The 27,406-nt window shown below is 37.4% G+C and overlaps 1 protein-coding gene across 1 annotated transcript in view; it reads right to left on the reverse strand.

Annotated features, from left to right (window-relative positions):
• Nucleotides 1–27,184, reverse strand: part of LOC110166781 (voltage-dependent calcium channel subunit alpha-2/delta-4-like) — a 54,751-nt gene extending 27,567 nt beyond the window's left edge. The window contains 28 exon segments of the mRNA XM_020932084.2: nt 8,574–8,642; nt 9,065–9,186; nt 9,279–9,371; nt 9,594–9,684; nt 9,776–9,873; nt 9,977–10,022; nt 10,105–10,172; nt 10,460–10,521; nt 10,602–10,673; nt 11,012–11,098; nt 11,803–11,877; nt 12,332–12,412; nt 12,611–12,688; nt 12,922–12,939; nt 13,114–13,247; nt 13,945–14,023; nt 14,326–14,439; nt 14,519–14,608; nt 15,340–15,414; nt 16,052–16,113; nt 16,116–16,201; nt 18,612–18,672; nt 18,983–19,114; nt 19,338–19,500; nt 19,766–19,825; nt 20,061–20,177; nt 21,848–21,929; nt 27,084–27,184. Of these exon segments, the coding sequence (XP_020787743.2) occupies nt 8,574–8,642; nt 9,065–9,186; nt 9,279–9,371; nt 9,594–9,684; nt 9,776–9,873; nt 9,977–10,022; nt 10,105–10,172; nt 10,460–10,521; nt 10,602–10,673; nt 11,012–11,098; nt 11,803–11,877; nt 12,332–12,412; nt 12,611–12,688; nt 12,922–12,939; nt 13,114–13,247; nt 13,945–14,023; nt 14,326–14,439; nt 14,519–14,608; nt 15,340–15,414; nt 16,052–16,113; nt 16,116–16,201; nt 18,612–18,672; nt 18,983–19,114; nt 19,338–19,500; nt 19,766–19,825; nt 20,061–20,177; nt 21,848–21,929; nt 27,084–27,184 (2,416 nt within the window).
• Nucleotides 27,185–27,406: the final 222 nt, after the last annotated feature.

The following is a 27,406-nucleotide window of genomic DNA, read 5'->3' on the forward strand; positions in this document are numbered from 1 at the left end:
CCCTTAACCATGCAACTGTTTTGCCTCCTATGCTCAGAAATCAGACTGAAGTACTTTTAGCCTACTTCGAGTTTCCATGTACAGTATTTCATGACGTGAAATACCTAAAGCCATAGTTTCTGGCTTACACTTAAACAATATGTAACCTCAAGTAAGAGCAATGAATAAATTCATATTAATGACAGACTTTATTTGAATTCTTTGCAAAAATGATTGAAAATATGTACACAGTCAATCTCCTTTAGTCAAGGTTATTACTCTCTGAAGCATATGTAATCTGTTTAGCATCTTTTTACCTAAAGACACAAATCTAAGTATTTAATCTCAGCCACACTGTCTGCTTGCCATACATCTTCCTGTTGGGCCTACTCCTTCTGCATTGAAATTCCTGGCATTTCGTAATGTCACTTGTTGCCTGAAGGCAGCCTCCCGCATCTCGCTGTCCACAGTGGAGAGAGTGGCATCTTTAAGGTTTAAACTTAAACAAAGGGGTAAACCTGACACGGAGAGTTTAGATCCTGAGGCGGAGTGTTTTTGGCAGCTGTCAGTGATGGAGTGACAAGGCTCCTCTGTCCCCTCCCTCAAGTTCCCTCTCTCTCCCAAACACGCATCCCTGCACTGGTCCCAACTGTCACACGAGAAGTGCTGAGCTAAATAGAGAGCGGAGGAGGAGACAAAGAGTGTAATTAAAGAGAGAGAATTCAAGCCCCATTTGAGATTGATTCATAAACAGTGAAGATTGGGAACAAAAAGAAGCAGACTTGATAAGGATATTATAGTTGGTGTCGTGAATAGCAGCCCTAGCAGCAGTCTCATCTGTTCATTCAAAAACATGATCTCATATTATCATTGTGGCCAATGTAAGTTTCTCATGGGATTATGGCAAAGACAGCTGAGGTAAACAAAACAAATTTGTCTTCATAATGATACATGTAAGCGAGTAGGACAAATTTGGAACAAGTAAAAATGGAGAAAATGGGAATCGGAATAAGTTTAACACTAGACACATTTAGAGAATAAACTAAAACTGCTGTTGTTGTGAATTGTTCCTTGATCTCTAATGAGTATAAGTGTACTGAGTGACAGTGGTTCAAGGGTTAGAGTTTTCATCCATTTGAGGGAGGTGGATTTGAACTAAGGTTGTCAAAAATATTGAAAATCAAATACTAGTCGATACTAAAACAATATCGAAACTAGATACTATTTTGAGCAGGTATCAAAACAAACAAAAAAATTGAATAGCCTTTTAGTCTTATCTTGAGCTGTATCAGAAGAAGTATAAGACCACACAGACAAATCCATTCAAATTTTTGCCACTTCTTGATTTTATGTCATAGCCTTGTTCTGTCAAATTTTCCATCAAGGCCAAACAAGGACTCAAATTTATAAGTGGACCACTCGGGCACCTACGTGGAAGACTGAGGGATTACACAGAAATAAAGCCAGACAATATAACAGAAAGCTTTGCAATTTAAATTATTACAAAAATAACATTCTGTTGTCTTAATAAAGATCTAGATGTTTTATCATTGTGGTTTTGGAATCGGGTGAGTCTATGTGTTAAGACTGAAATCGAGTTGAAAATTTTAGTATTGTGACAACACTACTTTGAACTCTACTACACACAGTACATGCTACTGTTGTGTCTATGGACAAGGCACTTTTTGCTTCTGTCAGGCTTAGAGTGAATGAACACTGACAGTGTAGTGTAAAATAAAGTCAGCCACAAGTTAAATCAACACATTTCACACAATATTAGCAAACCAATAGTTATGCTAATTCAATATGGCATGCTAATTTGTTTTTATTTTCAAATATTATAGTGATGAGGGCTCTCCTTTGGACTTTGTTGAATTCTTTTGTTTGATAAAACCCAAATTGTAAAGCATTTGTCTTGGTTGTATGTGTGAAGCGAGGCTGCGGCTGCTCTGTTTTGTGGACTTCTGTGTGGGAGTTTCGAGGACTTGAGTTGGCATTGACTTTTCTCCAATGTTGGTGGTTAAAAATACAGAATTGCTTCATTTTACCATGAGCTGCTTGAGTGCTTTATCTAAGAGAAGGAGTCGCAGCACTTATGGGATTGAGGCCAGGCAAATTGCTATGTGAATTACAACCCTTAAAGCCAATATACAGTCCATTGGTTTTGCCGGAATAAGATGTTGATGGTGTAATCTGTACGCACGGTTTATAATCTCACATATTGAGTTTTCCGTGCTCTTTTTTAAGGAGAGTGAGAGGCGGAGAAACAGGAGGAGGATTTGACTTGAGTCCCAGGATCCCAGGCAATGTAAGGAAACGCGGCATGCAAATTACATCTAGAGCTGTTGGAATGGGGAATGCCTTTGGAGAACAACCTATGTAAAAACAATGAAAATGATCACTTATACAACTAGGATGGGAATGGGTTGGTGTAAACATGAGCTGTGCTTTTAAATAAGGCATTGTAGCAGAGTGGTTAACTCTTTTGCATCTCAGCAAGAAGGTTATGGGTTTGATGCTGTGATTGCTTATAACCAACTATAATATCTTCTTGATATGCTTCTTTATAATCATTCTGAGGTGTCCATTTTGAATAAGTTTTTATGCTATACCAAGGTCAGCTAATTGCTTGTTATCTTGGCCTACATCATCAGAGGAATAATACTCCAAAGACTGGGATGACACTATTCCAGTGTCTTGAGGGTTCATGTCTCTGGGTGCCTCGGTTTTGTATTGATAGTAAATAAAGTCCTCTGTTGAAATTCCAGCATCATGCCTCTTCTCGACTAGCAAAACAACATTAAAATTCTTGCCACTTCTTGATTATATGTCTTAGCCTCTGTTTTGTTAGATTTTTCAAGGCCAAACAAGGACTCAAATTTATAAGTGTGTCTCAAGACACAAAAGCTGAGGCTAGAATGGAAGAAAAACTATTGAAAAACTGTCATGAAAACAAAAATGCTTCTTTGTATTTTATATTGTCTGTAGAAGATTAAAACGACAGGCTGATCTACCATCTGAAACATAATAATAGGTAATCCATCATGCTTTGAGTCTATCTGCTGTGTTTGCCAGGATGTTATTGCCAAGAGGAGGTTGGTGTGAGGAAGCCCAGAGAGAAGGCAGTCGGCTGAGCCCATGTGACAGACATGAAGATCCTGTGTTATGGACCATTGCGTCCGGACAGACTGGGTGAGTCCAGGAACACAGAGGATATGGCAAATTCACAAAAGCTCAACCATCATTTATTTTATTGGCAATTTTAAACTATGATACTTTGATGCATCTTATAGGTCATTTTTAAGAAACTTCAAACCTGATATGATGGCAAGATTTTCTTTTTTCCCCATTCTCTGTCTGCTCAAGTGTCTTTTGAAGTTTGCCACCAGTGCACAGGATGTGTCTTTTTAAAAACCAATGAAATAAAAGGGGAAATAATCCAGATTATGAATGGTTTTAATCCATTTACCTTTTTAATAAATGACAGTAAACTTTTACTTCTTACTAAATTGTTGTATATTCCATGTATGTATTCATTTCATTCTTGTCATTAAATTTTTTTTATTAATTAATAAATGTATTTATTCTTTCAATATTTTGTTCCAGCTTGTACCACCCTATCCTCTACAGTCCTGGCTCTCCTCTGCATGCTCAGTTCGGTCCATGGCTGTCCTGGACTTTGCATCTGCTCTGGTAACTCCACCAAATGCACTGGGGTGGGCCTTGTGTCTCTTACCCCCATCATGTCCCTGCTAGACCAGGACCTACACGAGCTGTACCTTTCCCAAAACAACTTCTCCTCTCTGGATCACTTGGAACTGTCCAACCTCAGCTCCCTGGAACTCCTGGATCTGTCAAACAACCATTTTTCATTCCTACAAGGGGGAGTGTTTTCCAGCCTGACAAATTTAAGATGGCTGAATTTGTCTGGGAACTACCTTGGAGGTCAAATGACAGCCCTATCTGGTCACATGAACAATTTGGAGATTATTTTTGGACTAAATCAAAGTCATGGAAGTATTGGGATCAGTAAGGATGTTTTCAGAGGATTGTTGAGACTACGAGGGTTGGACCTGTCACTGAATGGGTTACCATGGCTGCCCAAAGGCATGCTGGACGTGCTAGAGGGGCTGACCTGGTTGTCTTTAGCTGGAAACAGGCTCACATCCCTGGACAGAGCTACCTTCGAGCCCCTGGTGAGGCTACAGCACCTCCAAGTCAGTGGAAATGCCTGGGTCTGTGACTGCAAACTGAGGGACTTTAAGCACTGGATGGAGTGGCTCATTTACAGAGGTGAGAGAATGAGACACTTATATTGCACATCACATTGTGATGTCATTACAATTAAAATTTGGGAGCTCCAAAGAACTGAGGATTTTTCTTTTGCACATTTTTTGTCTTAATAGTTTTATTGCATGTGCATGTCTATCTACAAATAAGCCTTGGACACTGTGATAGTATCAGATTATTTTAGATGATACAGTACGATGTGTAAGTCCCCACTAACAAGTAAATAATAAGAATCCGTTTTAATTCATTTAGCAATTTGTGCCAAGTGATTCTCAGTAAATTGAGAAGTCCAGCAGTCATTAAGCAACTTTTTTCTGCTAACAGGTCCGGGGGAACAATCCAAAAATTTGCATTTAGACTGGATGTAGTTTATTCATTTAGCATTAACTTTAAGTTTAGCTGCTACCTTTCGCCATCAACAATGAAGACATACTGTGCATCACATCCACTTACAGGTACCTGGATAACTTCCAATGTCAGTAATTGCAATGAAATTCCTGACCAGTGTAGACCTCATAGTCTTTTGAGAGAAAACAAAAAAGCACAGTCCATTCACCATCTCAAACACCGCACCTCAAAACCTCTCCATATGTACTATTAATCTTTGCACTGCACTAAGATTGTCCTCTGAGCTGTGACATCTAAGAATATAATGACTTCAATCTCCTTCCTTCACTCCCCTGTTGTCTGCTCCTTCTTCCTCCCTTTGTCAACTCTAATTTATTCTGCTCCATTCTTCTGTCTATGTGTTTTAATAGATGGGCAGGTGGACTCGATGCGCTGCAGTCTCCCGGGGAATCTCAAAGACCGAGACATCCGCAGCGTTCCGGCCGAAATGTTCAGCTACTGCCTGCACCAAAAGACAACCAAAGCACACTCGACCACCACCACCACCACCAAGGATGCCCACTCCACCTACGCCACCAGGCCGCCATGTCCTCCAGGTCGCATCCAGAGTAACGAAGATTGTGTCCGCCAGCGCTACCGTCCAGCGAGTGTCAGGAGGGCCCACGGAACACAGATCATCGCGGGTGTGGTTTGCGGGACGGTGTGTGTTATGATGGTGGTGGCTGCGACGTACGGTTGTGTCTATGCGTCCTTGATGGCCAGGTACCAGAAGGAAGTGAAGAGCAGGGGCCAGCCACTCATGGCAGAGTCCGGGGCAGATACGGATCTGGAAGACGGGCAGATGTCTCCGAATTCTCCAGAAGCATCACCGCCTAAAGAGTCCAGTGGTTTTGTGCATGGTTACAGGATCAGCAGCTTCTGACCAGTACTGACCAGAAAGACTATCCAGGTCCTTGGTGTGTTCTATCAGTGGGATATGTTCCTATGTTCCAGCGTTATCCTAATATAGGGCTAGTATTGAACTCTCAGTATCAATCTTTCCTTTTAGCTTGTTCCTTTTTGTAATGATCTGCAAACAATAGTGCACAGTCATTTGCATATTGGTTTGGCAGAGGTTTTATGTCAGATGCCTTTGCTCTATATTTATCTAGGCTTGGGAATGGCAAAAGTGTACACTGGCTGTACCACTGTAGCTGGACTAGATATCAGTATTACTACATTATAATAGGACAGCAAAGTTTGTACACATTTGTTGCTGAAATGTAACTATCAAGTAAATGAGCAAAATAAGATTTTAGTCTAAACCACGCACATCCTTTGATTTTTTTATTTTTTTTTTTTTTGCTATTACACCTGGTTCAAGACTTTTAGGAGACATAACATTTGTAGTAACAAACATAACATAACATATCTCTTCAACCACTATACTGTTCTGGTACAGGGAATTTGTTGTCACTCCCCTGCTAACAACAACTAGCATGTTTATTGTGTACCAACTTTACGTTTTGGTTCATGGTAGATAAAAACATTTTATAATTAGATGCCAACAGCGGTCTAATTTTGACCACACAAGCAAATTTAACAATATATCTGTACTGGTGCAAGACAAATTAGACTTTATTACATGAAAAAAATCTAGTACAGCCCCTTTAAACTTAATGCATATCATTTTATAAGTTTTGTCAAACACCATTCTTAACTTTTTAAAATAAATTGCATTATGTCTGGCTAACCTCTCTCCTTCCCAAACTTAATATCACCTCCCCTCTTTGCAGTCATATTCCCTTGTGTTTAAATAAGCCAAAGTCAGAGTGAGGTGAGATATTGGTGGGACAAGAGGGAGCTTAATATCTGGAGAGGAAAGCCCTGTGGTGCTGTGATAACGTTGTAGTCTCTGGGCAGGGACTGTTGTGCTTCTAATGGGGCAGACTCAATTCAAAGACAAGCCGAGACTGCAGAGGCTGCTCTAATGTATGTGTGCTCCGTGCATTCTAATTCCCAGTGCTGCATCTCTAAGACTAAACTCCTCTGCAACTGCCGTTTGGCACCTCGTTCTCTTTAGCAATATTTTGGTTTAAAAATATATTATTATCTATATGTCTATGTGCATCCTGGAATGAAATTTAAAAACAGGGGTGGGTAGTACTGATTTAAGCAAGAAATTATACTTCTCAGCAACATATTTTACTATGTAACAATAATATTTCTTGCCTATAACTTTTGATTAGTCCTACAGCTATGAGTAAGTAAGTGCAAAAAGCTTTTTATTATCATTATTAAAGGACTTGAACATTTATGTTTCTTAATCGAATGAACGAATGATACACGGATTCTTTTTCAGGTATGATTTTGCTTTTATTTATTTTTGTGGTTTATCCTTTGAAAATTCCAGATTTATTTTAAGCATTATTTATATTTTGTCCTTTGAACTACATTCATCCATATACATCCAAACAATTACTCTTACTTGAGTAATTTCTTAGATGACTACTTTGTACTTCTCCTGGAGTACTATTATTTAAGTACAATTTGAATATAATATTAAGCTGCTCTATCCACCTCTGTTTAAATGTCCCTGTATTTTCTTTTTACTTTTTACATTTTACTTACTTTACTTTCTTTCTGTTGTACATTGAGTTGTTTCACCTGTATCTAAATCACGGTTAAGTACAGAAATGCATTTACTAATATAGGATATCTGAGTGCTTCTGCTGCCAAACCAATGCTGCATCCTGCTTGATTAACGGATCGCAATTAGCCTCAAACAAGAGCTGTGCTGCCACCTAGAGGACAAGCTTGGAGCTACAGCGGCTTTGAATACAACACAAACTATGCAGCTCTATAGATCTGTTAAGAACCTAATATGAAGTCAAAACGTGGAGAAAGGGGATTTAAGGAGACAGCCATACAAGTCGAACCTGCGGATGTGTGTTTTGACTTGCTTTGTTCATAGTGTTAAGAAAAAGCACAGCAAATATTGTAAACCTGAATTTAAGGACTGTTATGACAACGCAAATAAGAATAAACATTTTTATTTATGTAAGTGAGCCATTTCCTTTTTTTTTTTTTTTTTTTTAAACATATATGCATTTACAGTTTTTCCAGTGTTTCCATGCAGCTGTCAGCCCCTAATATGGATAGCTGCACATCACTATAGCGGATTTTTTTCAGTTGTACCACAATGACTATACAGCACTGCTACACATATCACTGATTAAGAAAACGAAATTGGAGAATGAAGTAAGTACAGAGCAGTGAGCATATGCTGGTGGCAGTGAAAAAGGGGATTGATCAGCAAAATGGCATCTTGTAAGGGGGGATCTGAATAATAGGAATTTTGAATAAAGGCCTTTCAACATGCATGAATCACTCTAAATACAACTTCAAGTGAGTAAATAAATGAGAATCGTGTCATGAAAGAAATCAAACCCACAACTTCCTATTATAAGACAAGAGAGCTCCCTACATTGGTACTATGCACTCAATGGTCATGTACACATTCTCTAAACAAGCGAGAAATGATGAGACCACATTTCTCAAACCAGCTTAAAAAATGCTCAGTTTTTCATATGTTCATGTTTCCATTTTGACAACCAGAAACAAAAAACAACAACCCAGATGAGACTAAAACCAAACATGTCAAATCCAAGACACATTTTTGGACCAAAGCAGCTCCAGTAGCATCTGACATTAGAGTGAATCAATGTCAGCAGTGACGAGGAAACAGCCAAAAGATATTATGCAGAGAAGTAATGAGAGCGACAGCCAGAGCCAAAGTGGAAATCAATACATTTTGGCCCGGCAGACAGTTGGAGCACAACATTTAAGCAACCAAATCAGTGTATCGACGCACTAATGGCTGAAACACTGACAGGACTTGAGTGGATGCCATACTGTACATCATGTTTTAATATTAAGAATAACCATTGTGTGGGTGCAGGTGTAGTGAAACTTACCTCCAGCCATGGCAGTCTTTCCTTCAGAAGACACTGTCACTGATGTTGTTGCAATGACGTACTTTACTCCTGAACAAAAGATAGAAAAATACTTTTACTGATTGTACATATGACCTGCTAAGGTTAAAACTATTTGATCCTATCATGTGATGCTTTTATGTTCAGAGAGACAATTCCGAAATCATAAGGAGCTTTTATAGGCAAGGGATGATGAAAAAATGAAATATTTTTAAGTGAGTATTTTGGCTATCGATACATGGTAGAATTTTGAAAATGAGAACTGTTGTCCTAGCAATTGGCAATTCATAACAGGAAACTAAAACCACATAAACACATAATAAATGTATCAAATTTTTTTTCATTCCTTCAAATCAATATTTTTGACTACATGTCATTGTTGGATTTCCTTATCTCTCACCTCTACTTTAAATTCACTTTCTACTGACACAAAACAAATTATGAGATGAGATTTGAAGATGACTGGTCCTGACCTTTGTCATTGACGGGATAATAGAAGAAGCTTCCTGGAGTGTTTTCCACGGCCAGACGGTACCAGAGAGGAAAGTGATCTACAGTGAACAGGTTGTCCTTATCACCCGTGGTCAGGAACCTCCTATCATATAAGACATGTTTCAGGGTTAGTAATGGAGCCATAAACCAACAAAGTGTGGATGAATTATATGGAACTAAACCAAAAATATTTACTTGGCCACTCTGTTCTCGATGCCTGTGTATCGCGCCAGTCTCAGTAGTCCTGAACGTGTTCCTAAGAAGGCAGTCTCGATCCCTGGCTCCACCCTACACAAGAAATACAATAAACAAATCAGTAGTAGTTGCATATAGTGTGGTCTCAGATTTTAGTAATGGAACACATTGTGACCCAGACTCTTCAATAACAGTACTTAGGTTGCTACCAGAATTATGTAATGTAGTGTCTAGTTAATTAAGTTTACAGACTTACTCTAAATCAAACCATTTTCTTTTTTAAAAATTTCTGAAGCTGAAAATGTTTGCCCTCACCTGTCGTTGAGCATGAGTGCATTCCAATAGGCCTCAAGAGGAGCTGTGACCACTGCATCGAACAAGAGCTGGGACAACAGTACCTCATCACCTACACAAGGCAATACATTTAATCAACAGAATACAGGGAGGCATAATTAATCAGGCACAAGTACACAAAAGTACAGTGTTTAAATACTCACACTCCAGGTCTGGTTCTTTGCCCAGCAAGTAACGAATGGCTGCTTGAAGCTGGGAGTATTTTCTGTGATCGGGGTCAATGTCAGTTTCACAGTAGGTCCTGAAAGATAATTTTAAAAATAAGGAAAATATATGTATTGATGTACTGGCATAAAATATACTGCATATGGCATCTATGGGTTACTACATCTCTGGTGACCTACCATTCAGTGGCAATAATCAGGTCTGGAGAGGTAAGATCATGCAAACCTACAATACGACCAAAGAAATTTAATAGTTGTCCTGAATAAAAGTAAAATAAAATATCCATAATTTAAAAACATGTTTATACCTTCTTCCACAGAAACATTTCCCATAAACATGAGACTGCCATGGCCTTGAGTCAGTGCCATGCCAAAACTGACAAGAAGGGAAAAAATAAGCAGATGTCAGACAGTGCCCTCTAGTGAACAATCTCTCTCTCTCTCTCTCTCTCTCTCTCTCTCTCTCTCTCTCTCTCTCTCTCTCTCTCTCTCTCTCTCTCTCTCTCTCTCTCTCTCTCTCTCTCTCTCTCTCTCTCTCTCTCTCTCTCTCTCTCTCTCTCTCTCTCTCTCTCTCTCTCTCTCTCTCTCTCTCTCTCTCTCTCTATATATATATATATATATATATAAAGTGTTTAAAGTATATAAAACAAACAGCTGATTTACCTGAATGGTGTCTCATCAATATTTGTGTAGAAGTAGTCATTGACCAAGTACAATGGCCTTTTCTGTTAGACACAAACAGTGTAATACTAAGTACAAGATATATCATAAAGCTAGCTTATTCAGTTAAAATGAAAAGCTGTACCCCTTTATCAACTGAAGATCTGATATTCAGAGTGAGGCTGCCGGTTTCTCCTCTCACCATTGCTGTCCGCAGCTAGAATAATATAAAAGTTACATCACAGTTATAAGTGTCTTACTGCAAAACCCATACTACTTGGATTAATGTAAGGATGCCAATGTAATGCTAGTATCTCCATGGAGAACGTTCCAAAATATGGTTTAAACATGGAATTCTGCAAGTGATGTGCCAGGTAACCAGGATATTGACTGATACCATCAGCCAGGAGCAGGTCAGGCTTAAAACATGCAAATCATGAATCATTCAAAGTATAGGGTTAATGATGAGGGAATGTCATTATAACATGGTTTAAAGCTCATCAAATACATACAGTTGTGTGTCTCTTATATGTTCTCTTTGCACAGTGCCCTCACCTGCTCATCAGTGTCCTCCCACTCCACCTCAGACAAGTCCACACTGTTGTAGTTAGGCTTGGGCTTTAGTTTCTTGCCGTCTTTGTACTGTCAAACAGAGGAGAGGCTTTTAATAGTGAAATACTGTACCGACATCAATGTTTAATACCACCTCCTAATGTACCCTCCAGGACATCAGCCCCAGCTTTAAATAGAATCAGGAGTAAATCAGATCACATCTACTAGGACCTCTGAGATAAATTTAGCCATGCGGTGATGTGTGCATTAAAGTCTAAGAGATGGATTTAAGTCATGTAATGTGTGAATGGGATTCTGGGTAAGTCCATAAGTTCTGACATATTGATAGTGTTTACAGGGATGGAAGTGATGCTGATTTACCACTGAGAAAAAACAAAAAACAAAAAAAAAACTGGTTAAGCAGTGCCTTGTGAGTTAGAAGCAGTAGTTCATAAAAAAGTAGAGCTATAATGACAATGTTTATGTGGACCCTACGAAATAGAAAAAGCTAAAGCTTGACCAGTGCACTAATTCAATGAGAGCCACTCAAACTACTCAAAACAAGATATTCTGAACACAAGTAGCAGTAGCAGTAGTAGCAGTAGCAGTAGCAGTAGTAGTAGTAGTAGTAGTAGTAGTAGCTGGGGAGTAAATTCAGCCATGAATTGAACTGAAATGAACTGTATATCTTAATTGTTACTGGCTTCAATATCAATCAATCATAACCTGTTGCACTGAAGTCTCAATCAGTCACCTTTTAAGTAATTCATATGAAGAACAACATCTAAACTCACCAAAGGTCGAAGGTCAGGGTGAGCCAGGATGTAGCCATTGTTGGTGATGAGGAAGGCGTATCCATGAGGTCCGAGCTAACAGGAGAAAAAAATATTACAGAACTATTCTGCCATTAGATGAAATACTAAATAACTAAATTAAAATTAAAGGGGTGACACATGACTCCCCAGCGATCTGGCTCCGGATAAGAGGAAAATGATTAATGGGCAACAGTTACCAATAAGACAAAAATGAAGCTACGATTACACTGATTAGACAAAATACACTTAAGAAAGTGGCCATTGTTAAATATACTGTAGAAAGGAGCAGGCAAGGGTGCTTTTAGTACACTCTTTCCAGAGTAAGGAGCTAAATAGTAAAGAGAATGACAAATGCATGTGTAATAATGCAGAGAGATGACACATATATTTGTAGGGACAATGTTTCTTTCTGTAATTGTAATTATGTGGACTATCCTCCTCAAGAAACAAATAAATACATAAAAGATGCATCAGAAATACATTTTACAATATAATATGTACTTCTCACCATGTATCTTGGTGCCAGTTTCATCACCTCCTGCAGTGGGACATCAGTGCCTACTACCCCCAGCAGAATCCCATGGGACAGCTGTACACAAAGAGACCCATTTTAACAACCAGGGCCATTTGTAAGAACATTAAAATTACATGCAAATTTGATGTGGGTAATCTGAGTGATCATGCTCAAAAAATTCAGAAATCATTTTAATAATCAAACAACTCCACAACAGATAGTAATAACATTTTGAGTCCTCATGTAACCATAGCTAGTGTTTTAGTTACTGACCGTTTCCTTCTTCTTACTGAAAACCGGCATGGCCACTGAAGTCATCAACAGCAAACTCTGAGCCTTTGTTGCGAAGAGCTGACAAACAGGAAATGGACTGTAAGTATTTTGAAGTAAAGTCTATGTCTATATGCAAATTAGCCAGGTCAGCCAGAAGTATAAGACATGTAATCTGGGTGAGGTCTCCTGATAATCATACACACATTTTCAAGATCCCTATGTTAAAGTATAAGTACACATAAACAACATTTTTATTGCCCTTCAAACTATCTTTACTACTGAATCTACTACTACTATTACTTTATAATTACCTCCTTAGTGTTGGGAAGCTGTTAAAAGATGGAGGCAGGGTCCAAGAGGATGATGGTAGAATGAAATGCAAAGATGTTACAAACACAGATGAAAATGACATGTGGATGACAGCAGCACAGACCACAATAAAAATGGAACATGAACATCAGTGAATGTGAAATATCAAATGAACGAGTATTTCCTGAACTCACCACAGTGTCCATGTAGGCCTCGGTCCAGATGATGTCGTGGTCGTGGTTGATGACCATGGGTCTACTGAGCACGTGCAGATATTCCATGACGTTCTCCTGTACATCGGCCAGTGTGGAGATGTGGGTGTAATAACCTAGAAAAATAAACCAAGTATGACAACATCAAGCTGTAATAGAGTCATATGAAGAACTGATCCACTGTTTTGAGTATCGCTTTAAAGGTGCACTACGTAACATTTCTAGTGGAGAGTCGGCCACCAGCTTGACAATAGACAGTGGCTCCTCCACCACAAAAGTTGTGCAATGTGTTTAAGATCCAGTATTCATAGCTGAATCTTGTTCTATATCTTGTTTCTATACACACACTATTAGAAAATTTAAATTAAAATTAAAAAAGTGAAGCTTCAGTTTTCAACAATAAAAATTTCATGCTTATTTAAATGTATTCATAGTATAATAATTATAGTATAATAATTATTGTTTTATATAATCTCATCATAAATCTAATGCAGTCCTGCTAATGATGGGGGCTTAGATTGTTGAACACAATTTTAAAGTAACACAGTAAACAACTTTCTGGAAGTGTAATGTGCAATGAAAGCTAAAACCATAATTCAAGATAGATACTTTTGATGCCATACTGTGGAATATTTCAGCCACAGGAACAACATTTCCATTTAGATAAGCAGATATCTCTCCTCCAGGCCAAAGAAGAGTCAGGGTAGTGGAGAGACAAGCCCGCTCACAGTAAAGACACTTTTCCAGTGTTTTTCAGTGCAATTTTAAAAAGGCAAAAAAAATGCAGCATTGAGAACATAAACAGAATCTCACCTTTGTTGTTGCAGGCGATCCATTTTGTGTTCTGTGCAAAAGTCATCTCCCTCCCGATCAGGTAAGTGAACACTCGCACCTGAAATAGATTTTATGATTTTAAAATTTCAACACATCAAATACTGACGTGATGTGCCTGGACAATTCTGTTATGATTTATACAGCTGATTTATGTCTAAAGATGTGGTTTTAGATATTAGAACGAAGCTTCTGTTGTCAGACCTTAATGGAAAAATCAATACTAGGCAATCTTGCTCCCTTACTGTAATGGATTTGTTTGGGTTTGCTTATTTGGAGGACCATTTAGTTTGGAGGTTATGGCAGTGAAGAATAGTTTTGAAGAGTAGTTGTATTATGTGGTAAAAATGTAGACAAAGTTACCCTGCGCTCTGGCCAGTTGTACTCCTCAAAAACTGCCTCGAAGTCTTCCATGGCTCCATCTGTGATCAGCATTATGGCCTGGTTACACATGCTGCCCTGTCCATTCACTCTGGCCTGAAAACAGTGGGAGATGTGTGTAAGCTGCAATTAATATTTTTAGTTCACATACTTATGCTGTATTTATTGCACAAACATCATTGAGGATTTTGAAAGCTTCCTTCATGGCTTTGTTGATCTTTGCTTCTCCCTTGACATGTATCTCCTCCACCAGAAGTTTAAAATGCTGAAAGACAAGAAGACAATTTGGTTGGTGTAAAATCCAAAACAGATATATTAGGTAGGTGTAACCTTTTGTTGTGTATAAATGTGGTATGAATGTGAGTGACTGCCATTGGTTGGAGGGGCCAGTGGTGCAGATTGGTAGCCTCGGGTTAATGTATAATGCATTGGAAAGCACTTTGAGTATATGGAAATTTGCTGTATAGATCTAAATATAATTTAATTACATGAAATAATCACAGTTACATTGTTGATTAACTGAATATTAATTAAAGTGTACATACATTTAAAAAATTATGGCTCTAGATTAGGTGATGTTATGATGATATTGAGTTTTTAGTAAAGTGAATGAGTAAACACATTTTAATGTCTGCAATAGTTAAATCCACCCGCATGAATCCTTGGCTTAACAAAAATCAGCTACGGTGTGCGGTTGGAAGTCAAAGTGGGCTGAGCTCTGGCTGACAGACGCTCAGTGCCGTAGGTTAACCTGCTTCTGATGGGTGCTGCTTCCTCATGTTAGCCTAAGAAGTAGGCCAAGAGGCTGATCTCATGATGTGCCCTGTGTGGGTCTGTGTTTGAGGGCGGTTATTCATCATGGTGTAAAAAATTAGGTCTGTACACTTAGTCACCACATCTCAGGCCCCTAGGTAAATCTTGGGTGTGTACGTTTATATGTGTATGTGTGCCTGTGTGTGTGTTAGGGCTGTAAGACTGGTGTGAAGCAGACGTTACCTCTCGGTTGTCCAAGTCGGCCTGGACCAGGGTCCCTTTAAAACAAGGCTCAATGTAGCGGACGTAGTCTGTGTACTGCAAAAACACATTTATAACACAACACAATAAAAAAATTTGTCTGTTTTGAGTAAAGAGTGAATACAGTGAAACTAAGCCTCAAAAATATTACAACCATACTAACTTAAAGGCTTAAATAATTTTGATGACAAGGATCAGTTTATAAGTGTGACCTATAAACATATAGAGAGATGTTAAAGAGCACCATGTTTTTCTAATTATGACTTAGTTTAGTGGGATAGGACCTGTGGTAAATATTTATCAGTTTTGCATCAGTTAAGTGGCAGTTTGTGGAAAAAAGCTGAGAAGAAAATATCAAAATACAAAAAAAGATGCGCTGAGTTCTAAAACAGAATACCTCTAGTAATTTCGTCATCACAAAAAAATTCCACCCAAAATGCAGGAACAATTTATACATAAGGAAAGTGTTTTTCAGGCAGTTTAAACCCTTATTTAATAAAGTAAAGTGTTTTTCGTATTAATTTAATCATAGTTGTTGTGTAATTTAGACGTTTTTTGGCACATGTTAATGTCATGGTTTCTAGGCAACAATTATGGAATTACATCTACTAAAACATACAGTATGTCACATCTGCTGCCAGTGTCTAACCAGGAAGTACAATTAAAAACTACAAAACTCAGCAGTACTTCTTACAGCGATGACGTTGACAAAGTCGTTCTCCCCGAGCGTGTCCAGGATGGTGTTGATGGTGTGTTGGCAATGGTCATCTTCAGGCCCTTCATGCTGCCACTCATGTCCACCATTATAATGATGTCCTTGGGAGAAGTGGCAGCCTGGATGTACCTGCAAGAGACACAGAAAAATATTTCTGGAGTACATATTTTATCTTAGACGTCATTAGTTTTCTCCTTATAGTTGCACTTCAAACTTAGTTTAACTTCACAAGAAAAGACTAGTTTTATTTATTTATTTATTCTATGTTAACGTTATGTTATTAATGGCTCATGACCCTTTCATTCTCAATAATAGGACAAATAAAATGTTCTAAACATTCTGGCTGTACCTACAGTTTTCAAACAAAAATGTATTGATTGAACATACACATTACGTTGGCATTAGTATCTGACATTTTTTAACTTATAACTTCTAAGTTAAACTTATAAATTATAAATATGATCAGAATGTAAAACACACTTTAAAACTATGACTTTGTTTTTAGCATGGTGCAGCAGATGCTGTGAGCAATGGGGATAAACAATGCAAAGATACATAAGTCATTTGACAACTGTGACTTCAATGCTAATAGAGCCATGGGTGTTTTTGCCCATCAATCCATTTTCTTCCGCTTTATCCAGGGCCCGGTTGCAGAGGCAGTAATTGCGTAGCCTTCAGCTCCCCCGGGGGGATCCCGAGGCGTTCCCAGGCCAGCCAAGAGGCATAGTCTCTCCAGTGTGTCCTGGGTCTTCCACAAAGCCTCCTCCCGGTGGGACGTGCCTGGAACACCTCCCCAGGGAGGTGCCCAGGAGGCATCCGGAACAGATGCCCGAGTCACCTCAGCTGGCTCTTCTTGACATGGAGGAGCAGAGGCTCTACTCCGAGTTCCTCCCATGTGACTGAGCTCCTCACCCTATCTCTAAGGGAGCTCCGAGCCATCCTGCAGAGGAAACTCATTTCGACCGACTGTATCTGCGATCTTGTTTTTTTGGTTATTACCCAAAGTTCATGACCATAAGTGAGGGTAGGAACGTAGATTGACCAGTAAATTGAGAGCTTTGTCTTTCGACTCAGCTCCTTCTTAACCACAACAGTTCAATACAGCAACCACATCACTACTGAGTGTTTTTGTAGCATACTAAAATGCTCAGTGCGAGTCTAGAGCTGATTTATGGGCTTGAGCACGGGGACTTCCGGGTTTGTGATCTACAACAATCTGGGGAATATTGAATGATGTATCTTTTGATGAGGGAATTATAACTTTACCATATAGTTAAAAACTCCAATCAATTACGCATGATATGTCCCTTTAAAAGATGTTAGTGTTGGCTTTCTTTCTACTATACTAGTCTATTATATATAATATATACACTACCCTTAATAACCAGCCTCACATACACATGCTGTCTGTGTAGCCAAGACTATTATCAAATCAAATGCACTGCACTGCTTTGCTTTACACAGAATCTATTTAACTTATGATACATGGGTCATTTGAGGACACATAAACTTTGATTTTTAACAGGCACTAATTTTTGCAGCAGATGCATAGTACTGTTTTCCAGCTTAGTAGCTGCAAAGTGTAGATGAGGCGTTCAGAGACATATACAGAGTCAGTATTATTCAAAAATGAAGTTGCATATGGTGCCATGTGTGTGCACTGACCTGGCTAAGGAGCTAAGCTTATCTTCTTTTACAGAGGATCAGGCTGAAGGGCCCAGTGCTCAGCTAACAGAGCGCTATCTCCAGACTGACTGAAAGTGAGCAATCCTGAGCTGGTGCCAAGTGTACATGTCCACAGTAGTAATAATAATAATTTTTGATGTTGATTTATACATTATCACTGATAAAAGTAGAATCCTCATGAAGCTAGACATTTTTTTTTTAACAAGTTAACTCAGTCGAAGCCTTAAAAGTAACTGAAGATAAAAAAAAAATGTATTTGTATTATACAGTAGATATATTATATTCTAAGATTTTATTATCTTTTGCTAAGTCATCAAAGAAAACAGAAACAATGAATGTACAATGAATGTAACCAAGCTAAAGTGGAACCACGTGAAAACAAAGATTAAACACTAAATTGGCACATTTTCTGTGCCATTTTGGTGTGAATACTGCTCTGTCTGGGTCCATAAACATCTTCCCTCAGCACATGGTGTGTTGTGGAGGCTGTATAGTCCAGATATAGTCCAAATAACAGCTATTTGGTTACTAAATGCATTGATATGTTTCAATCCTAAATGTAAATGTAAGACACGTTTCAATTTTTTGATTTCCCGAAAACCTTGACACAGATGAATCACACTTTCTTCACATTCCTTTACACTCAGCGGTGCCCACAGTCAGTGACGCCACACTGCGACTTGTGAGATGACACCTTTAAGAGGCTAAACCGCCGCCATCTGCCCCTCTGTTTACAGTGGAATTAACAAGATTATCCAACAACTATTTCATATAATCCTGATTGGTAAACAAACCATGAGATCTACTAAAGTAAACTATGATATTGTGAGGACTTTGTGAGCAGGTTACTTACCAGTTTCTGTTTCTGCAGTCAAAGGCAGCCACTCCATTGGCATCTGGAGTCCATTTAATACCTGCAATAAATGCATTTAGACAACATTACAGCAAGAGCCAGTATGGTCAGATCAGTGTTCATACCTTGTTAAATTTTGTCACAAGCAAGTATATATTTCAGAACAGTTAATGTTGTGTGTTTTTCTAATTTTACAAAATGACAATTCTCTGTTGTGGATTTACTCCTGAGCTGCCCTGTTCATGTATCTGACCTCTTCATATGAAACCCATGGAAGCCTGTACCAGTGACAGACAGTTGAGCTGATACGATAATATCCTCTTTGACTGGACCTCTTTTACACCAGTAGATTTAGAGTGGTGAGCTCTCACCTGGGTATATCCTGAAGAAGCCTGAGGAGCTGCCAAAGTACTGCCATGTCAGAGTGGGGTCTTTCTGGAAGTTACCGATGAAGACGTCATTTAGAGCCTCTGAGTTATAGATGGCATTCAGGATCACAGGGTCTGACCGGAGCACAAACACAGCCAATGACTTTTTTACACTTGTTTTGAAAGCATTGTGAGCTTTTTAGAGCCTATTTGGATTTCATCATTATTATGTACTAAGCCCATAAGCACAAGACAAATTAGAAGCACTTTTTTTGTTCTGGCAATCAGCACAGACTTGACATGGTTTCCTGGTCCTAAGCTGCTCTTGTATTGGGGAGAAATGGTGTAAATCTTGTACCTCTGTTGTAGACATTGGTTGGCACCTGGATGTCACTCTGCTGGGTGTTCACTGGCAAATTGTTAAAGTGCTCATTCTCCTCCAGAGGAAACTCTCCTCCAAGATCTCCAAAGTTCCCATCCTCATCCGGTGAATTTATCAACATGGAGTTGTAATAGTCAAACTAAAATCATACAGAACAATATAAGATACCATTGTATATTTAAGTTCTTAAAATTATCTAATGAAAGTTCTGCTTCACACAGCTTACAGCAGATATTGAGAATATAGATAAAGACAAGCACAACTGGTTTTGCTTAGCTTTGGTGTATTACACCATAAAAGATTACATTATCCTTCATACTTAAATCAAAATCAATAAGGTTTCTAACAGGTTAAAAACCTTTTCAGCCACTGAGAAGTAGACTACATAATTTGGTTGCACTAACCTCTAAAGTTGCATTGAATTCATGGTAAAGATCAGCATCCTCAGCAGATTCTGCTAATCGCTGCAAGCAAAATCAGTTCATTCAGTTAAATAAAAATTAAAAAATAAAGAAAGAAAGAAAGAAAGAAGGAGTTCTGAAGGGGTATGGTAACTTTCAATTACCATTTCTACCCCTTCAGTAAATATGGGCAGTATGTGCGGTGTGTGCTCAGCCAGGATTCGTGCCAGAAACCCTCTTTCTTCTGCCTCATACCCTCATATTTACAGTATACAGTTTAGTGACCAGGTGAGTTTACCTTCACAGACTTCATCTTGCTTCCCAACATGCGCTCGATTTCATCGGAGTAATCCTTCACCAGGTCTCTGCCCTCGATCTCCTTAATCTTTACAATTGACTCCACATCTTTCAGTTTCTACATGAAAAAAAAAGAAATCTCAAATTCAAACAGTAGTCACAAATACCATAAACAAAATAACTTTAAATATCATCACTGAATAACTTTTCTGCAAAAGTTTGGAAATGTGTGACTGTTGTTCAAGATTATTAACAAGATGGCTCAGAGAATTACAGTCTTGTACAAAGCATCTCTTCAATGTTTGTTTGATTAATGCTCTTGTACATGATCCCTGTAAAATAAACTAAACTAAATAGTAGCAGAGCACCAATTAGTCTCTGGTAAACCGTAGGCAGGAATGTTTTTGTAGTGTCAGATGTAATCAGGTCACTTTCTCTGGATCAGGAAGATTGAGACTGAGGAACACCAGTCTGTCTCTGAGTCTGCTAATTTAAAACTCTCCTTTAAGAAAGTCTTAATTCATTATACCTCTGTGATCTAAGCACTTTAATGTTTAGATGACCACCACATATGACTGAAGTTGCAACCAGATTTAGAAAGTGTTCACCGTTTATACAAGTAAATTACAAGTCATAAAGTACAGGTGAATGGTACTGCCCCATAAAAATAAAAGCGTACAAAGACATACAGGCTAAGATCTGTGATAAACTGCATGCAGATACATTAACATCATGTGATCACATCACATGATCATAGATTTCTAGTTAAAAGATGTTTGTTGTGGGTAAAAACCTTAAACCACAAATCTAAATCTGACAGATAACGGGATGAATGTCTAAAATCAGAGCAGCCCATAAGCCCTGCAGTAAAGAGAAAACACTTCTCAATCTGGGCTTTTCTATTATCCCTGTGTCAGGCAATGTGCTGCAAACTGGTACATCCAAATCATGTTTCAATATTGTTTTTGGTTCTTGCAGCTTCAGACCTCAGAGATTTTGACTAAATGTAAATAAAAAAGTAAAACAATCATGTAGCAGCAGATCCATCTATTGCAATAAATTACTTTTAAATCAAAGGCAGTTGATTCTATGACCTGGCTTGCTTCTGGTTTGAGTCCATTGTAGTGTTGATGTATCCCTGGTTTAGTCAGGGTTTAGTCCAGGATTAAATCTAGGTATAATCACAGTGACTAACTTCTTATTCTCAAGGTCCTTTTCATAACCACCACCCATTCCTGAACACCCCTCAGTACTTCCTTTACCAAACCTTTGAGTTTTAACTCCATGATATACATAGTTCTGCTATGCAAATTGTGGAGTCTCAAAAGTTTGGTAAAGTTGGTAGCATATACTATATACTATATATATATATATATATATATATATATATATACTATATATATATATATATATATATATATATAATATATATATATATATATATAACTGCTAAATTATGTAAGTAATTCTAACACTTAAAATAGTCTAATTTGAAAGTCTGAATTGAATACAATGGTACAGAGCAATAAACAGTAGCAGCAGTCCTATTAATAGTACTTTTAGGCACACTTTATTTTGATAGTCTCCATAGCTTAATAATCACTCTGTTAAACAGTAGCTAGTAGTACAATACTGGTAGCAATAATTGTTTTAGTAGGTGTAGACATAGTAGTAGTAGAAGCAGAGTAGTATAATCATAGTACATAGTAATAGGAGTAACAGTAACAGTAACAGTAACAGTAAGCAGTAACAGTGCTGTATTAGGCAAAGTAGTTTTGACATATTCACCTTTTGCAGTAGCATTGAGCCGGAGTATTTGACAGTGATCTCTCGAATCTGAACCGAGAATACATTTGCCCACTGCTGCACCCTGGAAGCACAGTGTGTAAGTGAATAAAAAAAGAAAAACATATTATAAAGTTTAGTCATATATCTCTATAGCTCTATCTATACAGGGAATATGTGTCCAGATTGTCTGAGGATTAATACTATCCATAATATTCTCATTTTCCATATTGAAATCTGAGCCTATTTACAATGTAGCTGAAACCAACAGGATTTCATATAACAGATGACAGGATTATGTAGTATGGGAGATTGGATTAAGCTCTGCTTTCACCTTTGGTAGGTATTTTACAATGCACTGTATAGAAGTAAGGATGCAATGGCACTGGTTTTTCACAATACATATCAACACATGGGTCACGATATTAATACGATCTCTCTAAATTTTAGGCCTTTGATAAACAAAAACAAAACATTTTTCCTCTACTATTTTTAAGACAATCATCAATAAGCATTGTGGTTCCAATGATTATTTTAGAAATGAACTAGTTAAAGGTACAGTACAGGAACTTTCTGGAGGTTGCACGTCACTTGTATGATTTTATAAAAATTGAACGTTAAAACCATACTATCTATCTCCAGGCTGAGTCAGGCCTGTGAAGATGCAAAACCCCACTCACAGTAAGGACTTAAGTGTAAGTCTCAGTGTAATATACAAAACCAGAATGGTGCTAAAAAGGTACATATTGTGGCTTTATTTCTTTTGCACGTTCATGCTTTTAAATACATTATCAAACAAATAAAAGTTTAATAATAATATATAAAATAAATTATGGTCGACTAGTCACAATTGGTCAATTAATTGTTGCAGCCCTAATGAACATAACGTTTTATTCATTAATTATGCTATTACTGTTCAAACACAGAAGAGTCAGGCCATTATGGAGAGAGAGGACACTCAAAGCCATTTATTTTGTAGCTGAATAAAAGATACTGTGTATGATTTGATAATTAAGTTGTTTAGACGTTTCCATAGAGACACACAGCCGAGTTGGCCAGGAAAAGACAGTTAAATGTGCCTGTGATGACAGAGATTTAGATAAGCTTCTCCTCATCTGGGTCAGCGCGTGGCAGGTGTGTGGGTATTCACAATAACACAAATACATGGCAAAACTCGGCTAGTGCACAGATAACAGTCTAGCACATTTTAATATAGCATCAACTCCTCTGCCAACTGAGTATGCATGTTTAAAGGTGCACTGTGTCATTTTTGCCTTCATATTATTTCATATTACAATATTTAAATTATCTATATCCATAAATCATATGCAGGTGACAGATTACAAGTGACAGGTCCGATCTGAAGAGAGGTGACTGCTCACAGTAAAAATGCATATTTTTGCAAGATACTGCTTAGCAATTGAAACACCTGTACGTAAAACAGATAGTTTAAAGCCATAATGTGAAACATTTACATCTATTTCTTTGACATATAGGTTGGACAAGGTAAAAGGTAATAGAGTGATATTTCTGCAGTCCAGAAATGTACTAAAATTATGTGTAAATGTCCTGGAGGAGTTTCAAGTATCTCTTAAATGTGATTGTGAATTTAACAACTAAATTGAAGAAATATCACCATATAACAGGCATATAAAGGCAGAGATACACACTGAATAATATTAGAGGTGTAACTATGCTATAAACTAGAATTCGCTGGAATTCCACTGGATGAAAAGCATGGTAATGACTTCATCACTAACAGCCTAATACAGTTTTTTTTTTACATTTTAGTTTTATGATATTATAATATCAAATGGAGGGCAGAGGCCATTGAAAATCTATGGGAGCTGTTTATTATTTGTGACTAGTAACTACTATGTTTGTAAATAATAAACTTTTCTTTTAATCTTTTTACACAATGGCCTTTTGTTTTTGCTACTGTCTGCATATCTGACCACAAAATAATCCCAAGACAGCATTTCATATAGCATAACGTGTTGCTGTGTGAAAACAATAATTTTGTCCCACTTTGGTCCTCATTAAACAGTGATGGAGTATCCACATTGAGCACTGCAGTTTCCCAAAGTCTCATTGTTGTCTCTGATGTACAACTAATTGGGTCAAGCAATGTTTCATATAAGCACCAACGCTGGGCAGGTGACGTGGCCTGGATTCTGCCTAAATATATCCTACACCAATATATACTGGATTTAAACTCCTATAATCTTAAATAGTACATATATTAAAAAGCTACTGCTATTTTTGGTACTTATTTAAATGTATTATTACATTTATATTTTTGCTTTTTGTCATTATGATATTGTTATGTGTGAGCTACTGTGTCCAAATAATTTCCCTTGTAGATCAATAAAGTTTGTCTAAGCCTAAGTAAGTGGGCCCGGTCAAGCAGAAGTAAACAGCAAGGCCAGAAATTGAAGTTAATGCATCTGATATAAAAATGTATTCAACAGATACATATGTACTCTAGTTTATTAAACTGTTTACCTTCTTTCTGTACCATTTTTGGTTCTAAAGTTACATACGTTTTAAATAGACCATGTATGCAACATTGAACAAAAATTATTTCCCAAATTTCAAAGACCTGCAAATCATGTAAATAAATTGATGTATTTCATCATATCTTGTGTTATTCGATCTTTGAACTGTTGATGAAGGTACATGAGTTTAAAAAAAAAAGTATTTACAATGATAAAAATTTGCTTGGAAGGACTGACATATTTTATAGAAATAGTTACCTTTCATTTTAAAGTAATATTAAAGTATTCGGAAGAAAAAAGATGACAAATTATGCAAAAACATGCACCTTCTACTTGCTTGCACAATTTTCCCTCCGTTACCATGACCTTTCTTAATAAAAAATCTCATTACTCAAAAAGTAAGAGGTTTTTCAACCTAATCTTGCACCATATGGTAGAAAACTATATTAAGCAAATATTCAAACCAGTTTGTTAAGGATATGTAAGTGAGAACCGCTAGTTATTGCTGTTTGTATTTATTGCCCAAAAAGTGCTGCATATTTCATTCATTAAATTTTTTGTCAACAACTTGAAAGAATATTGCAGGTTTAACTTTACCCTGTTGGAGTGCTAACTCTTTCCTACATTCTAATACCTTACTTATTTCAATAGTCCCTCTAGTTTCTGTAAAAAATCTGCCCGTTTCCCTTACTGCTTGACCGAACCCAAGTCTAAACAACCTAATATGTAATTACTTCAATCTCCAGGGTCCTCGTTACCAAAAGTTTTCTCTGTCTGTTCAAAGTACTGATAATTTTAAAGATAAGATGTCTCCAAATGTATTTCTATTTAAATTGAAGAAGGACAACTCAACAAGTAAAGTCCTCCTCACTGATCAGGCATAGTACCAAGTCTCCACCAAACCTACTATTTGTGCATACTAGGAGAAATAAGCAATTCATCAAATTTGAACTGAAGTGAGACCAAATCATTTCAGAACATAAATTATCAGTAAAAGAATGTTGTTTGGAGCAGAGTTCAGACTTTGCTGAGCTGGAAATGCACTATCTTTGTGTTAAAAATCATAGATTTTAAGTCTATTGTTTATGTTATTATTGCTGAAAACATATTTATTTGTCTTTAATATGAAAAGAAATACAATCAAACTAAAAAGTGTAAATGAATTAATAAGGAAATTTTAAATATGTGCATACAGTGTAATATTTTGAACCAGATCTGCTGAGAATCCCTAGCTGCTGTTTTGGAGATTATATGAATCTGTGGTTTAAACCTCACAATTTTGTCCCTAGTCTGCGTTCAGTTAGTGCCTGATCCTTGGTTCTGTTTTGACTTGACATTTATAGATCACATTAAGAAGGATTCCTCTCTTCATGTTTTAAGTTGACACTGTCCCTGTACTTGACCCTTCTGAGGTGATCATGTGAATGTGGGTCACAGAGAAAGGTGACCAAAGATGCATAGTCATGCCAATCAGACATGGACGGAGCACTGTGACACTGTGGCTGCAGGGTTTGACCATACGGTTTAATGTCATAACATTAAAGTAAGGGAATTTAGGAGTTCTCAAACTGCATTAATTCTACTGAAATAGTAAAATGTATAAAACACTTTGATGGAAATGATAGAATGGCAAGATGTTTTTTATTGACTGATGTTGATAATGATTTCTAAGAATTCACAGCAACTGATGGCTGATAAGATCAGCCAAAATAACACAGAATACCAAACAAAGTAATTCATTTTATTTTCTGGGTTTCTGGGTTAGGTCACAGTCTCTAACCTAAGCATGCAGGTAAGTAGGTAAGTGGTTAGCACTTATCACTGGTTAGCTTATTCTTTCATTCTGCTCCACAAACATATAATCAGTGTAATTGAATGTCTTTCATATTAACTTTTCAGTTATTTGGGTGTTGGACCCCAGTCTTAGTGTAGAGGAGGTCTACATCCTGTTAGTCACATGTGACAGACAATCAGGCTATAGGTACAGGAAAACTAACCACACACCTTTGGACACTAAATGAATTTAAATGTATATTCATAATAGACTGCCATGAGTACCTGGAGCACTCAGAGACTCTAGTGCAGAGATCCCACAGGAGCATGAGGCTGCACACTACACTCAGGGGGATGTTAGTGATGCAGCTGTGAACACTGAGCTGTAACATGTTTGGAGTTTGGCCCAATTAAACCAACAATCACAAAGTAGGTCATGCTGGTGAATATGACAGTACTACATTTCATAAATACTTGTTTTTGGTCATTTTAGTCCTATAGATCACCTTAACTTAAACTAAATGTTTGTTGTGTACTATTCATGTGATCTTCTAATCTTCAAACAATAGATTTTAACAAGAATTATATTTTCAGATTAAGATTCAGTTCATAGTGCACATCTCTTGAGAAAATATTGAATTATGAACTACTAAGATGAATTACATGCATTTCAGTTTGCAGAGGTCTACACTACAGGTTTACTTATACTTTTAATCCATAAAAAGACAAAATATTTTGTTTTGTTGGTATGTAATTAATTACCATCTTTGTGGTTTGATAATTGTCACTTTTGTTGTAAAATAATAAAGAATCTCCTCTAAAAGTGTATTTTTAGTGAGCTTTAAATTTCATTAATAGAAATATTTGTATTTGTAAAATGAATAGTGTTATATCACCATTGAATGAGGTCTAATAAAAAGAGTTCTGATCAGGTGCATCTGCTAATATTCTTCTAGAAAAACACTTACGTCTCTGGTGGTATCTTCATCTGAGCTTGAGCTGCTAACCACAAACTTAAAAACCCTAAAAGTCCCAGGAACCTCCCAACTCCTCGTGTCCTGGCGTCCATGCTGCCTCTCCAAACGAACTTCATAGACAGTTTGTAAGGGCTAAAGGTTCTCTCATGTTGGCTAGATTCCAATGTTGATAAAAGTATAAATTTTTTTCAGACCACTTGGTAAAACTGTTCCTACGATTTGCATTTTCTCCTCCAAAAGCTCCACGTTGCAGAAGGTGACAAGCTAAACGCACAAAGCAACACGCTCTTCAGGTAAATTAGATGCTAGAAGTT

Source organism: Boleophthalmus pectinirostris, unplaced genomic scaffold (genome assembly GCF_026225935.1).
Source record: "Boleophthalmus pectinirostris isolate CB_2022bp ecotype Guang Dong unplaced genomic scaffold, ASM2622593v1 HiC_scaffold_2, whole genome shotgun sequence".
Lineage (NCBI taxonomy): Eukaryota > Metazoa > Chordata > Actinopteri > Gobiiformes > Gobiidae > Boleophthalmus > Boleophthalmus pectinirostris.